This window comes from Melanostigma gelatinosum (genome assembly GCF_949748355.1).
Source record: "Melanostigma gelatinosum genome assembly, chromosome: 24".
Lineage (NCBI taxonomy): Eukaryota > Metazoa > Chordata > Actinopteri > Perciformes > Zoarcidae > Melanostigma > Melanostigma gelatinosum.
Window position 1 is genome coordinate 7,551,835 of NC_136657.1, and position 14,985 is coordinate 7,566,819.

The 14,985-nt window shown below is 45.9% G+C and overlaps 2 protein-coding genes across 8 annotated transcripts; both read right to left on the bottom strand.

Annotated features, from left to right (window-relative positions):
* Nucleotides 1–359: 359 nt before the first annotated feature.
* LOC306797053 (complex I assembly factor TIMMDC1, mitochondrial-like) lies at nucleotides 360–10,315 on the bottom strand. 4 transcript variants are annotated; one of them, XM_079296228.1, is made up of 16 exons: nucleotides 10,145–10,315; nucleotides 8,866–9,198; nucleotides 8,182–8,347; nucleotides 7,999–8,087; nucleotides 7,544–7,611; nucleotides 6,833–6,911; nucleotides 5,571–5,681; nucleotides 4,295–5,453; nucleotides 3,440–3,592; nucleotides 3,216–3,324; nucleotides 2,854–3,032; nucleotides 2,423–2,512; nucleotides 1,730–1,852; nucleotides 1,496–1,601; nucleotides 1,074–1,208; nucleotides 360–986 (listed from the first exon to the last, which is right to left on the bottom strand). In XM_079296228.1, exons 2-8 carry the CDS (start codon nucleotides 9,174–9,176, stop codon nucleotides 5,303–5,305), a joined length of 975 nt encoding a protein of 324 aa, XP_079152354.1. In that variant the 5' UTR covers nucleotides 9,177–9,198; nucleotides 10,145–10,315; the 3' UTR covers nucleotides 360–986; nucleotides 1,074–1,208; nucleotides 1,496–1,601; nucleotides 1,730–1,852; nucleotides 2,423–2,512; nucleotides 2,854–3,032; nucleotides 3,216–3,324; nucleotides 3,440–3,592; nucleotides 4,295–5,302. The 4 variants fall into 4 exon arrangements, with proteins under 4 accessions (XP_079152354.1, XP_079152355.1, XP_079152356.1 ...); XM_079296229.1 differs by having other exon boundaries at nucleotides 2,423–3,032; nucleotides 4,308–5,453; XM_079296230.1 differs by having other exon boundaries at nucleotides 1,496–1,596; nucleotides 2,423–3,032.
* A 116-nt stretch (nucleotides 10,316–10,431) lies between these two features.
* On the bottom strand, nucleotides 10,432–14,390 carry poglut1 (protein O-glucosyltransferase 1). Of its 4 annotated transcripts, none has more exons than XM_079296730.1 (11): nucleotides 14,301–14,390; nucleotides 13,634–13,724; nucleotides 13,326–13,469; nucleotides 13,064–13,199; nucleotides 12,830–12,951; nucleotides 12,675–12,734; nucleotides 12,448–12,547; nucleotides 12,253–12,311; nucleotides 11,990–12,157; nucleotides 11,685–11,741; nucleotides 10,432–11,594 (listed from the first exon to the last, which is right to left on the bottom strand). In XM_079296730.1, exons 1-11 carry the CDS (start codon nucleotides 14,371–14,373, stop codon nucleotides 11,438–11,440), a joined length of 1,167 nt encoding a protein of 388 aa, XP_079152856.1. In that variant the 5' UTR covers nucleotides 14,374–14,390; the 3' UTR covers nucleotides 10,432–11,437. The 4 variants fall into 4 exon arrangements, with proteins under 4 accessions (XP_079152856.1, XP_079152859.1, XP_079152857.1 ...); XM_079296733.1 differs by lacking the exon at nucleotides 14,301–14,390 and adding an exon at nucleotides 14,118–14,203; XM_079296731.1 differs by lacking the exon at nucleotides 14,301–14,390 and adding an exon at nucleotides 13,963–14,029.
* Between the last annotated feature and the right edge of the window lie 595 nt (nucleotides 14,391–14,985).

Consider the following 14,985-nt stretch of genomic DNA (forward strand, 5'->3'; position numbering starts at 1 on the left):
TTGACATGCTATACTATGACCGTTTTATGAATTCTTGACATGCTATACTATGACCGTTTTATGAATTCTTGACATGCTATACTATGACAGTTTTGTGAATTCTTGACATGCTATACTATGACCGTTTCATGAATTTTTTGACATGCTATACTATGACAGTTTTGTGAATTCTTGACATGCTATACTATGACCGTTTTGTGAATTCTTGACATGCTATACTATGACCGTTTTATGAATTCTTGACATGCTATACTATGACAGTTTTATGAATTCTTGACATGCTATACTATGACCGTTTTGTGAATTCTTGACATGCTATACAATACAATATGGTTTTGTACGTTGACTCATACAGGTTTAATTTTATCCAAGTTAAAACAGTTGCCGACATTATGATTTGTACATGGTTATACAATATATTTCACATAATAAATTGACAGTTGAAACAACTAAGTGTTAAATGACTAGAACTGAAATGAACACTTGTAGCAGCTGTGTTCTGATTGTCTGACTGATAGTGAACAGTATAAAAAGGAAGTGTAAAGCTTGAACAAGACGTCATTCATCCTGTGCAACAAGTGCTACTGTTGGTTAAATGAACATGTACATGCTTCCAACAGGAAATAAGGCACTTACAGTTTTGTAAGGATTCTGCGGCCATTTGAAAGTAATTCTCCAAGGCATTTTGTTGACATGAGATAAATATGAAGCATACAATATAAATAGTGATCTATCTCAAGTGAGTTCCCAGCGCTCTCTGCTTGTAGGAAACGGTATATATTTGGCTCGGCCATTCAAGGCCACAGTGAGGCCTCTTCAGACGCCACCTGGTGGAGGGAGGGAGCGCAGTACGGGTCCAGGCACATTAAGACTTCTGGCAGAGCAGAGACTCCCCGAGCTCAGAGAGCGGTCTCGTACATAACTTCACTGTCTGCCGTTTCTGCGTGTCCATTTGGTATGTCAGAACGGCTCCTGCTGTCGTACGCCTGAAAAGACATCGTTTGCAGCGTGAGATTGGCTGAAGATAGAAGTGCTTCACATTTTAAAACGTGTACAAAGAGGCTTGAACTCACCTGTTTAGCTACCGCGAGCAGAGCTGCTGCCTCCTGCTTGCCAGTCTGCTGCACCATTTTGTAGAAGATCCCATCTGGATCTTGCAGCAGGGTGTAAGGCTCATCATAGGCATGAATTCTCCCTGCATCTAGAACCTGGAAACAATCACATTTGTTGTATCTTAATTCAGTTAAAAGCGTCCCAGCGCCTACTTTTTGTCCATCAAGTGAAACAACTTAAGTTGGATTTACAAAATATGCCATTTTGTTTCAGGTCTGTGATTGGCCAGCTGCACAGCATCACTCAGAGCAACAGTCAAGGCAAGTTAGAGCTGCTGCAATTTACACACTTGCACCACATGCGTGTTTAAGGGTCAGATGGTTTTGATCATATGAGATGTCTGACTCCAGTATTGCAATATTAACCGAGTACTCTGACTCACCAGTATCCTGTCGCTGTCTACGATGGTGTTGAGGCGATGAGCGATCGTGAGCACGGTGCATTCGCTGAACTTGTCCCGTATGGTTTTCTGGATCAGCTCATCTGTCCTGCAGAGACGAGGTAAAATAAATCATCCGATGGAATCACACAGGACTCTTCCAGCTTGAAAACCTACTGAATCCCTGAACTGAGATGCATTTGTATCTTGTGTGCAATAGGTTTGTCTCAGCAGTACCTGGGGTCCACGTTGGCCGTGGCCTCGTCGATCACCAGGACGGCTCTGGCCCACGCTGAAGTTGGAGCCCGACTCGGCCAGAACAGTCGCCGGCAGCTCCTCCGCCACAGACTTCAGCTGCACCTGGGGGGGAACACTGAGTGAATGGCCAAATCCCAATGTCCCCCCTGAACCCTCACCTGGTAAGTGTGAGTGCGAGAGTCTGTGAGGGCTTGAGATGGTGTAAATAGGAATGGGACAGCACTTTGCTGCAACATATCACGTTACCATGAAAACTGCAAAAAATATGAGGTATAATTGTGTGTATTTATTTTATACTTTGTCTTCCAGGCTCTTTCCTCACGAGATGAGGTCATTTTATATAATCTATTTACTTGTTTTTGTCAAAACGGCTTCGATGAATAAATAAATACCTTCTGATTTCATGATTATTTTTTGTTCCATCTTTAACCCTTGATGTTTGAATAAATTTATTATGACAGGCTGAACACACGTGAGCCGTCCTTTGTTGACCTTTTTTTTTTACGTCTCCATGCATCCACTGGTTACCCGTGTTTAACGTCACATTGCAATGATTTGTGGGTAATTCCCTTCGGCTAAGTCAGCATGCTGACTTACGGAAATGGTTCATAAAGGACTCAATGTCTGCCAGAGAGCCTCAAACACTTGACGATGTGACAGTGGGACGCTTACCTCCTCCAGAGCCTTCCACAGGTCTTCATCACTGTGCTGGTTGAAAGGCTCCACGTTCTTCCTCATGGAGCCCGTAAACAGCACCGGGTCCTGGGGAGCAGGAGGAACGACAGGTCAGTCAGAAACATTAGATTCAGCACAACCACACGCTGGATATTTCAAGGGACACTTCACTCAAAAATCTAAAAGTCTTTCGTGTTGTGCAATTTATCTCGATAGTTTTTTTTATTGTGAGTTGCAAAATGTTTGTGAACCCGACACAAAACTGAACATTTGTGCTTGTGACAGCATGAGATGTAAATGTAAATGTTAGCTTCGTGGTGCTAGGTGAACTAGCAGTATCGGGTATAGAGGCACTCTTCCTTCTGCGCGGTGATACGGTTGAGTGTCGTCCGGTAGCCAGAAAATAAACGAGGTCAGCGGATGTTTACCTTCTGGTGGAGGTCGATCTAGATCTTCCCCTGAGGCTCCGCCAGGCGGACCAGAGGGCTTTTCCCAGCACCTGTTCTACCCACAATGCCCACCTGACACGCAGGAAGGAACATTGTAAATCTTGTGCAAATGTGTAAGGTGCAAACCAGCGGGAGGTCATCAGGAACAAAAACCAGGCCTGACATCAGAGAGACAGAACGAGTATTTTAGAAAAGACCTTCGAGATACTTCAGCAAAGAAATATTGCATTGTTCCAATGCAGCCAGACAGACACTATCCGTAATAATAATGTTGGAATGCCATTGCCAAAGGAAAATGTAATTATTCAAACTATAAATGAGCTTGGAAATAAAAGGAGAACCTGAGTGCAGGTCCTGATGTGCGTCAAAGGCTTTCTTGAACCTCTCCGAGGGCTCGGATGGTCCACAGGCCCTGAAGAGACGTCAGGTGGGAGATCACTGGACTCCGAGCTGCAGGGAAGACGACAAAGAGGGTGAAATCTACGCGATTCCAAATATTCTCATTGATATCTGCTTCCCTTGCCTTCTATATCTAAATAGCCCACTGCTCATCAATCTCACGCACCTGGTGCAATTACAGCAAGAATCCATGAACACACTTGTAGATTCAAGTCGTTTGTGATGTGCGGAGGTGGAAAAGCAGCGGGATGCCGGGGATGAGGATGAGAGGGATGACTGAGGCAGCGACCGCAACCACGCCAACATTCTGTAAAGATAACTGAGGAACAAGCATCCCATTGTGAGGAACACTGGCAAAGGAAAGGAAAGGTCTTGTCCAAAGTCGGTCGACTGCAACAAAAGGTTTGAAAGTGGAGAATAAATACAATTCAGTGCATGTTTCTTAATGAATGGTGATCTTGTCTCACTTGACAGAAGTCCACAAAGGTGATGGGTAACAGAGTCAATCTGGCTGAGCAGTGAACAAAGGCTCAACAGCCAAGCCAACAATGCTGCGCAAACACTCATTCCTCAAACCAATTCCAAGAGGTGACGGTGAAAGCGCCTCGTGCCACTGTTGTTTCTCCTCCTCAGTACATGACTACATGACACATGGCGAGCAAACACTTATTTATGGGTTGTTTCATAAACAGCTTTTTTTTAAATTCGTAGTAATTTGTCCTTTGAAAACATGTTAAATTAGACTGGACTTAACACTGGAGAAAGAACTGAATATTGTATTCTGTTGGTTCGGATTGAATTCTGTCACATCAGATAGTATCTTATTGAAAATTGAGATAAATGTAGTATGTAGGGTACATTTGCAGTTCCACAGGACGACCAATAGAGGGCGCTGAGAGCCTATTTATACTGGACATAATGCTCCGATGGCTGTCATCCTATTTCATAGCCGCACATTCAGACATTTTGTGAACTCAGCAATGCTGAGACGGAGGCAACAGAATGTAATGGTAAACCTCACCTCCAGCGTCTACCTGCAATAGTTCCAGCTGGACATCACTGACCGCGCTGCGCTCTGCAGTGCAATGGGCCCCTCAGATCTGTCCATCAGCTGCTGCAGCCCCAGCTGTTGCTGTGTCACATCTCGTTTACACCAGGGGCCAGCGCTATGTTTGACCTAGTTGCTGAAAGGCCCGAGAGGCAAAGTGGAAAGCACACTACACATGAGACAGTGGGGGAAAGAAAGAAGCCGTTCGGTGTCAGTTAGGTGGGCTGAACATACTGAGCAACCGTCGGTTAACTACTCCAAGACGAAAGGAGAGGTCAGGCATGAGAGACACTTTCTCCTTCAAATGTATGGTGTTCATCCAAGACGAGTGAGCTGGTTCGGGACAAGGTTACTAGAACTCACGGTATCAGCGGAGACCGGTTGTTTCTTTCAGTTCAGGAGGTTTTATTAGGTCGCAGCCCTTACAACGCCAACATTGTGAGTTTGATTATTAGAGCCCATTAGTTGTGTCTCTAAATACTGTATGTTCAATTTCATAGAAATGCAATCTTTGAAACATTAAGCCGCCATTGTTTTGCGCCCCACATAGAGTCCTATTGAAGCGTATAATCACAATGACAATATGGAATATGTTTAGCTTCATCCGAAGCTGTATTTATACTGAACATTGTGGGAGAGGAAATTTAAATGTCACACTAGCATTCACTTAGACTGTTTGCTGAGAAATGGATCTTGCGTCATTTCCCCCCGTTGAAACAGCCTGCCACACACACACACACACACACACCATTGTACATCTGTACCTACGAGGACCCTTAATCACAGCTGAATGCCGACCTCCAGCCCTGACACTGAACTGAACCCAAAACACTCAAACTGGTCCTCACAAAGATAGATGTAGAAGTACACGGGACAGCAGCTGGTGAGGCACAACGTTGTCTTTTAATTCTGATGTGAAGCCGTTTCCATTCAGTTAGAGAGAAGGGTGTGTGTGACCCCTTTGCAGCGCGGCAGCTACCGTCATTGGCTGCGTGAGTCCTGAGTCACGTCCTCATTCTGTGGTGAACTGAGCAGCTCCCGGATCCTTTGCATGTCCTTGTTGGTTTCCTCTGCCTGAGAGCTGACGTTCAGATCTCCAATCAACTCGTCTGTCAAGTGCAGACGGGCCGCCCTTGGGATTTGAAGGATGGAGAGTGACTGGTGAGCAACGAAACGCATCACGACAGCAACAAACTTGAATGTAAATGAGGGTTTGTGTGATTTTACACAATCTATAAAAACATCTCACCATTCTGCGAGTCTGAGCTCAAACAGTTCCCTGCGTTCTCTCCTCCTCCTCTCTCTGGCAGTTTCTCCTGCAATCGACTGCATGCTGATGATCAGCGCACCAGTGGGAACCCTGAGCAGAAGTGAGCTCACGTTATTAGAAATAAACTTATTCCAATGCTTTATACAGTATAATTGCATTTGAATACAAAACAGAAAACGCATTTTGTAAATCTATTGTCCGAGCACGGCTCATCGGCTGCTGTCATGTATGAAACTCTACTGGACACATCGGGTATGTAATGGATTACTACTTCCTGTTATCGTGTAAACGGTCACAGCGGATACTTTAATTGCGTCATCCTTCTCGGCCTTCATTTAGGGCTAAATTTCCCCTCAGCGGTGTCTTACAGAGTCCGGCTCTCCTCTGCAGCCCTTCCAGTCACACCTCCGCCGTGTGGCCCGGGCGAGAGGACGATTCTGGGGCGAGATCTGGAGCGTGATGTGCTTTCCGATTAGCTGCCTGCTTTCATTTCACCCCCTTCTGCACCTGGCACAGCCGGGGCCGGGGCTGTTTGCACACGTCAAAATGCTCCAGGTGGCCGGTCACTCGGGCAGACAGCGGAGGAGGAGGCAATGAGAGTACAGAGCCAACATGGGGCTGGTGATCACAGAGACCATTCAAACCAGCCCGTCCAGTCTGTTACACCATCAAACACCTCACACTTCATCTCCATCACGCAATCAAATTCAAATCTGCTCTTGGCTCACAGCTGAATGTGGCCAGAGGAGCGAGTGAAAAGGGGGACAGAGAGGGTTGAGAGGAGATGGAGCGAAGCATAAGTCCAGATCAGACCATGGTAGCCGGAGATGCGAGGCTGGAATAACAGAGACGGTGTAAATGGAGAGGGGCAGCTGCCGCCTTGGCCTGCCTCCTTGCTCGAGCACCCAGAACATGGCCCTCTGCAGTGCACATGAGGCCCTCTGGCACCGTGATCAGAGTGGGGGGGTGGGGGTTCAGCTGGGCGACAGAGGGTTGCTGGGGGGGCACAGCTGGCTGCCAGAGTGCTCACTGCTCCCAAGCACACGGGCATGAAAGTGGACACGCGCAAACACACATCTTCTGTTGAGAAATAAACGCACAGCGGCTTCTGACGACGCGACTCTTTGGGCGATGAGGACCGACACGCTTCCGGGTAGGAACTCAGTTACTGTAACACGTCGACGCATTGGGACTGGTGGTGTGATCGACGGATGTGAAGGGACACTTGTGGAAGCACTTACCCCAGCACGGCTCCGATGATCGATCCTGCCACCAGGCCTCCCAGACCCAGGTTCAGTCTGAAAAGGCCTCCAGTCACTGCTGCTCTCACACACACAAACACACAGTGACACGTCATCATTCATAACCCAATGTGCTTGTATACACACTGTTTGACGTCATCAGCTTAAACAAGGATTATAAAAGTTGTTATTATTGTCAGCACCAAACGTTTTATGACTAATTAAGAGCTGAAATGTTCGTGTCCAGGCACAGAGGGAATTGGACAAAAATCATTTCTGCACAATATAAAATCACATTCTTTGGACAACGAAATTCTGGAGTACTCAGTTTTTTACAAATTATTTTCTGGGCACTGTCATGCATTATTTAGACAGCAGTGGTAGAGAGACGGGGGAACAAACAAATGCAACAAAGGCTGGTACACCGGTCCTAGGAATACACTCTCTGGTGGACGATAGCCGTTCAATATCATCATCTGACAGATAATAGCACATTCTACAGACTGACAAGTGTTCCACAGCACAACAAATGATATTCCACTCCAGCTATTATAAGACAGCAGAAAACAACACTGAGTTTGGACCGAGCAACTCCCAGATGGAGACGGAACGTTTTGTGACACAAGTGTGCGTCGTCGACTTTTCTTGGATAAATAAAATGTTTAAAAAAAATAGTTGCGCTAAAGCCCCGTTGAAGCCCATGTGACTCACCTCCAGCTGCAGCGTAATGGCTGAGGGTATACTTGTCTCTGTACACAGACAGCCCTGTGCTGACAGAGCTAGAGAGGGAACAGACAGACGAGGGGAAATAAAAATGATCAAATCAATACATCATATAACATTTTTGTTTACACTTGCAGCTGCCCGCGTCCTCCGACTATGGATGAGTAGCTCATACACCCCGCTTCAAAACACCAAAACTATCCCTTTAATGCTTTTGTCTTTTGTAAAGCACTTTGAATTGACTTGTTGTTGAAAGGTGTTTTGCAAATAAACCTCGATTCAGTGGAGCTTGGCTGGAAAATCACTGAATCTAATGTAGCTTATTTGTACGACAAATTAAAATGCCTACTTTGTAAAAGTTGCCTTTCAACCAATACGTTAACTTCTCAAATATAACTCTAAACCTAACAGCAGAGTCTGGGATTATCTATTCGTTTGCTTACTTGAATAAGGTGACAAAAGCAGCCACTCTCCAGCTCCATCTCCACCCGTACCTCACGAAACCCCGGACTGCTGCATTATGAGCCGAGCGCTGATTCAGAGAGAAAGGACCCTTACAATGATACCGTAACATCAAATGTTCCCAGTGGTGCAGACCCGTACGTAGTTCCCTTTCTTCCGCTTACCACTGCTTCCACGCGGCTAGTATAGATTTCCGCCTGGCTGAGTTGGATGTACCTCTGCCTGGCATGGCGAGCCGCTGGCAGGCCTCCGTAGATCAGGCCGGCCAGAGCGGCAGCCACGCCGCTCTTTATCACGTTGGTCAGCTCCTCTGGGTGCCGCTGTGTCACGCTGCAGGGAGACGAGAGGCAAACTCTGTACAAACAAATAAAACTGCCCTGACAAATAATAATATTTTTCGCAGTAAAGAGTACGCGAGCCTCACAAGACAGAACTGTATTTACTGAAGTATCTCCGTCTCTGTACGACTGGTTAAATAAAAGGAGTCTAAAAATAAGAAATAATTCTCTTTGATGATAACTTGACACCCAAAGATCGATTTGACTGAAGCTAGTAGTGACATTGACAACTATTTCCTTCATTAAATGATCGTTTGGTCCAAAAAAATAACAATTCTGCACACTTGAGTAAGTGTCAGTGACAGAAGGTAAGCATAACTTTACAATGTATAAATTTTATTTTGCAAAGTGGTGAATATTGCCCAAAAACAACAACATTGATGCAGAAACTACTGGCTGTTTTTTAAGCAGTGCTCATAATATGTAGAATAGAACTTGTTGAAGAGAGCAAGGTGACACGGGGGTAAAAGAGGAGATGAAGAGAAGTCAAGAGGGACCAGAAATACTAACTCTTTGTCAAAGAGGTCCTTGATACGGTCCCATCCTGCATCTGGGAATTCTGGCCTGCCCATGTGGCTTGGCATGCTGCTGGGTGAGGGGATGGGTGCAGGACTGTTGGAGGAGGAGGAAGAGGAAGAGGAGGGCATCTGTGCAGCAGCCACATCAGCTGCGTGGACCCTGGGGAGCAGGGGGCAGAAGGAAGGGGGCCCGACGCTCTGGATGAGGCCCCGCAGTAGGCCGGTGCTCGGCGTGCCCCAGGGCGAGGAATCTGCCCGTCGTCTCCGCGGGGCGACGCCCGGTCCGGGCTGCTCTGGCTGCATCACGCTTCAGCTGGCATCGGGGCTGCAGCGGAGAGGCAGAAACACGTGGCCATGGGTTGGGGATGTTACACTCACTCTCTGACTTGAAAACTCCATCCCCAAAATAAACAGCCTCGAGGCGAGTGACATCCTGGCAGGGTTACATTAGGATTGCCAACTCAGCAGCTGTTCAATTGTGCAGGACCTATCAAAACACACTGGGCACACAAGCAAGGCTTTCTGGGTAAATATGTATCTATCGACTTTAAAAAGTCTCATGACAGTTTTCAGCTGCCTTCAAAGAATAAACAGGAAGTAAAGAAACATACTTTCTGTTAGATCCCATCTGTAGGCTACTTGTGTGCAGACCTCGTTCAGATGTATTCATGCATTTGTAAATATATATGGAAATGTGCGTGTATCTTTGTTCTTTTATGCCTGTGAAACACTTTGATGCTCGCTTTTTATACGTGTTGTATAAATAAGCTTTATTATTATTAGTATCAACCACAAAAGATGTCTTTAGATTGAACCTTCATCGCACAACACGAGACTAATCGAGCATTAAATATAATTACACAGAAACATAGGCTTTCTACAGAACGTGGTGTTTGTCTGTCCTCTGTTGACACATTTCAGTTATTTGTCCTCATTTCTTGTGTCATTAAGTGAGAATACATAATAAGGCAATGGAGTACCAAAAACAGTTGTTTCACCAGTCACGCTGTCTATTTGAACAATCATTGATAATTAACGTTAAATCACCTAACGTTGCACAGCGTCAGTCCACGTGCAGACTTCACCCTTAATTAGCGTGATATCGCACAGGTGTGACAGGTCAGACTGCTAGAAGCTAGGATAGCTTGTATTATTTCTAAACACTCAATATTACTTGATATTAAAAATGCTAATGAAAAATGACATTAATATTTCAGTCGCATGTTTTCATTCCTTGCTATTAGCTTCTGTCATATTTTAAAAAGACTTACCAGCACGCGGCGCCGAATATCTCCGCAATAAACCCGTCTTTTGAAGTTCCGCAACCCCAGTAGATGCGCATTAATTGTATTTAGTGTCCACATGTATGTTTGTCATAATTGTCCTTCTGCTGTTTGTTTCTCAACGGTGACATTCCTCTAACACAGCCGGGCTTTCGACCTTCCACCTCGGACACACACGAACCAAATGTGCCAACAGCGCCGCCCTGTCGGTGGAGGACTAACTATTGTTCTGCACGTGATGTGCACTCCTCGCGACATTAAGATCTGGGTCCGGGATGTTTTAAGAACCAAACTGTTTATTTGCATACAAACAGAAAAAATGCAGCACGAGCCGCAACAGAAAACTTCAACGGTCATCACAGCCTTTTGGTCAAACACACACAAACGGACCGTATTTACCACAGTTGTCAACGACAGTGTGAGAAACAAGCTTGTATCTGTGAGAGTCTGCTTGTTCACAGCACAATGTGAATACTACAACATATCCAACATTATCCCGTACCAGCTATCTCTCAACACCAAGACATTCTTTTCAAAAAGGTACAAAACAATACGCGTTTCTTTGAAACTCCACACATCAAATGACTATTTCCTTGTTGTCGTTATTGCGTACTGTTGGCATTTAGTGAAGGTATTTAGACATGAGGCACAACCCCTCCAGTTGCAGACGTTGACGTCACAATTGCAACACACAAGTAAATTGAAAAGTACACGGATATGGTGTCCTGGTGACACTTGGTGAAGGAGTTCCCTCAGTTGTCCAGTAGAGGGCAGTGCCTCCCCAACATATACACATTTTGGCCACTTTAATTCTGCAGGATTAGGTTGGATGTCGAATACAAACCATATCTTTCGACATACAAAAAGTCCAGATGAAGAAATTGCAAATAAGCGTTCCATATTGTGCAAACCACAGCGTCCCAGTTTCCAGGTGACCCTTGCGATACAATAGACTGCGTTAAATATGTAACAGCGTGGCACCCGTAACTAGTATTATTATTGGTACGTCCGTTGCGGATGTTTGAGCAGCAGTCAACATCACACTTCATGTATTTAGAGTTTAAGGTGTGTGGTATTTTCGTTGGATTTTGGCAAGCGGTCTGCAGGTTTAAGGTCAATTCAGATTTTACTCGAGGAAGGCACTAAGCTTATTATGCGTCGAGTTAGCAGGTTTTCATGTCACGCTGCTTGTGGGGGAAATACGTTGTGGTGCAGTGATTGCATTCATTCTCTAGAGTTCTCCCTTCACCGCAGCGGCCCCGGTCCCGCCGAGTCTCCCTCTCACAGCTCCGTCTTGCCGGGTTTGTGGACAATCTGGTTGTAGCCGTCCTTTCTCCCGGGTTTGTAGCTGAGAAGGCGGCTAAACTCGGTGAGGAGTCTCTCCCAGTAGCAGGACACGTCTCGCATCCGCAGGTGGTCCAGGATGAATTCCTTACCCCTGTGGGGAGGGAGAGGAAACGAAAACTTCATCACTCACCTTTTTCAGAATACAGAGCTGCTCCAACCCCCCAAAAAAAGACCCGTTTACCTCGTGGCAATCTCCTGCGCGACGGCATCGTTCTCTTGGACGAACTGGAGTAGCTCCCTGCGGAGACAGAACGTGTGAAGACATATCAAGATTTTGATAGTGGTAGTTTCTACTGCCGTCACATGTATTTGGATGACGCCGACATACATTCATGAGACTAAAAAAGTATGTCTTTAGTCCTTAGATTTAGAATCCTTTCACCACTTTACCTTCTCATCAGACCGCCCTTTCTGACGGGAACTGAAGCCGGTATCTATGCTCTCTGTTTAAAGCCAGACTCCTTTCATCACAGCTAGCTGAGGTACCTGACGTCAGAGAGGTCCTGCTTGACCGGGATGTAGTGGACCCAGGGCTGCAGCTGAGGGTAGAAAAACTCCTGCCATTCATCCCCCACATGAAACACCAGGGAGCCGCAGAGGAAGAGATGTTTGAGGCGGAAGCTGGCCGCCACGCCTCGGAAGTTAAACAAATACCTGGGGAGGACACAACGAGGGTCGGGTGGGACCGTTAATTCAGTGAAGCGGTTGCCGTCGAACGAGCTGCCTTCTTGATCAACAGCTCGGCTTACTTGTATTTGCAGTGATCGACCAGGGGGATTTCTTTGGCCGGGGGTCTCCCTAGTGTGTCCTAAAACAGACAGAAAAACAGATTAAAAACACAAGATTCCTTTTGGAATATAACAGGAAAGTCACGATATCTTATACAGTGGCTTTGTAATCATCATGTTTGTATGCGGCCCTGGCGCGGTCTCAGCATGACTGACCCTCTCTGACTTCCAGGCCTGGTTCTTTGTGTACTCGGCGTCCACCAGCTCGGGAGCGTCTCTGGACAGAAGGATCAGAGGGTCCCGCTCTGGACTGGTCCTGCCAACGTAAACAGAGAAGAGAACGACTCAACAGCCTGAGCTTTGCCGCCAGCTGTGGCGAGAAGACAGCGATTGTTGTATGTTGCTGCAAAATAAAACAAACGGAATGAAGTCGCAGGACTGACCTGGAGCCTCTGAAGAACCCTTTGGACTCTTTCTTCTTCCACGGCCACTGTGCAGCAGATCTACCACGACACACGTCACGCTGTGTTCCGTTAATCCATTTCTTCTGCTGTGAATTCATGATTTATGCCATTAAATAGCCAAAATAAAACCTTACTTTTTGAGGTCATCCCTCATCAGATCCCATCTTCCCAGGCCGGTGGGGTATATGGGCCACACAGCAGGCCCTCCCTCCCAAAACGTCCACGCGGGGTACATGATGTCCTGGTAGTCCGCCGTCTGCTCAGATCAAACACGCACGTTTCAAAACCAGTTATTGCTTTTAATAAACACCAGAGTGTTTTTTTTTTTTTTCCAATGTGCGAGTAAAAGTGATGCCCAGAGTTCTGACCTTACTGAAAGAGAAGACGGGCAGGGTCGGCTGCACCCAGCCGGGGACTTGAGGGTAATCCCTCACGTTTACCACCATCTCCAAGTCGGGCAACCTGTCAATCACCTCCAGGATGAAATGCTCCACCCCGCTGCACCTGAAAACAGACGGCAGATTTAGGCAGCGCAAACAAACAGCTGTGTGTACATATAACACTGGATATACAGTCTCTGTGATCAAACATCACGAAGGGGTCACGTCAAGCACTTGTTTTCCTCCTTACCTGGCGGGGAACATGCAGCTGTGTTCCCTGTACAGCTTGTGTCCCACGATCTGGTAGTGGGTGCCCACCCCTCTTTGGACTGTCGCAGCCATGACATCCTCAGAGATTCTCCCTTTAAAGGGCCGCAAGTCGTCCTGTAGGACCCTGGGGGTCAGAAACGGATCAAATCCACATTATATAATTAACGCTTGCTTACGCAAAAAAATGCATGCGAGGTACAACGACCATCTTCACTGATCTAACCTTGTCCTGTAATAAGAAGGTATAATGTTTAAGGAACAGCAAAGACATCATGGCATCACACCCACCTTAAATGGCAGCTACAGTTGACAGGGTTGCACGCAGCGTGCCCTTTAACTGCATTGGAAATCGTGTCTTTAATTTTCTTCCACTGTTGACCTGGAAGCAACGGCAAACGGTGTCAGAATAAATGTTTATATCGGACCGATCTTAGAATTTACCGAAGGGTCACGTGACTGATACATCCGATTAGGAAGAGAGTTTATTGGGTCGTGAGGCTGCCCCAAAGGCTAGTGGTTCAACAAGGAGCTCAAGTGTCCTACAAATACCTCAAATATATTGCATTTGTCAGTTTTTATTCACTTTTCCACACAGTGTATGATTTGTAACCACTTACTCTCTCGTCTGAGTAAATATTGACAGAGCATTTGTTAGTGCTAACTAGCCTGAGCTAACTTGTTACCAAAACCGCACACAGCCTCAATGAATGCAAACCTTATAATAAACCTACATTTATATTTTTCAATGTTACTGTAAGCGAAACGTTTAAACCACTCCAACCTTAACGTTTGTACGGTTAGCTCGTAGGCTAGTTAGCTAACTTAGCTCGTGAAGTGATGAATGACTCCCAACATCAGAAGTTCCCTCAAGTAGTTACAGCGGAACTAAAAGCAACAAAGTCTCACCACATTTAAATGTGGTTCCACGTGTCGTATTTGTTTGACTGTGCATTACCTGACGCGGGAACCAAACATAAAACACAAAGTTGCAACAGCATTAAAAACCTCCACAGACAAAAGCACTCCATCTTTCATTCTATTCTCCAGCTCTGTCTGGAGAGGAGAAACAAAGCGCGGATCTGGGATCTGTTACTTCGGGCTGAATGCCGTCATTACGGTAATGCGCACAACGAGGTTAAGTTACAGGTTAGGTTACCGTAACATTTGGACGACTGGCTCAAATTGGCATTAAAAGGGATGCTCCTCAGAAAATCTGTCTTTTCTATTTCACATTCACAATCAGTCTGTTTAAATGAATGCAGTTTAATTCTTCATTCATTTCATAGCATGATATCTAATTTTCCAATGCACATATATTAGCATCATTGCAAATTAAATGGCTCATGAAATTCTCGCAGTTCCTTTTTTTTCTTATTTCTGAATTTATGTCAAGGACATGGATGACTGTCACATGGATAATTGTCCGTGGACCGTTGGGATGGGTTTCTCAGTCCGGGAGAGAAAAAGGGGGGAAAGAAAGACCCTCCTGGGAGATTTGCGGCGGAAAGACTTGAGTGACGGAGAGAGAGGAGGAGACAGAAGACAGGTGGAGAGGGCGAGATATAGAGAGAAGCAGAGAGAGAGGGAAAACAGGGATGAGATATTTGTGAGAATATTTCATATTTGCTGGGGAGGTAACA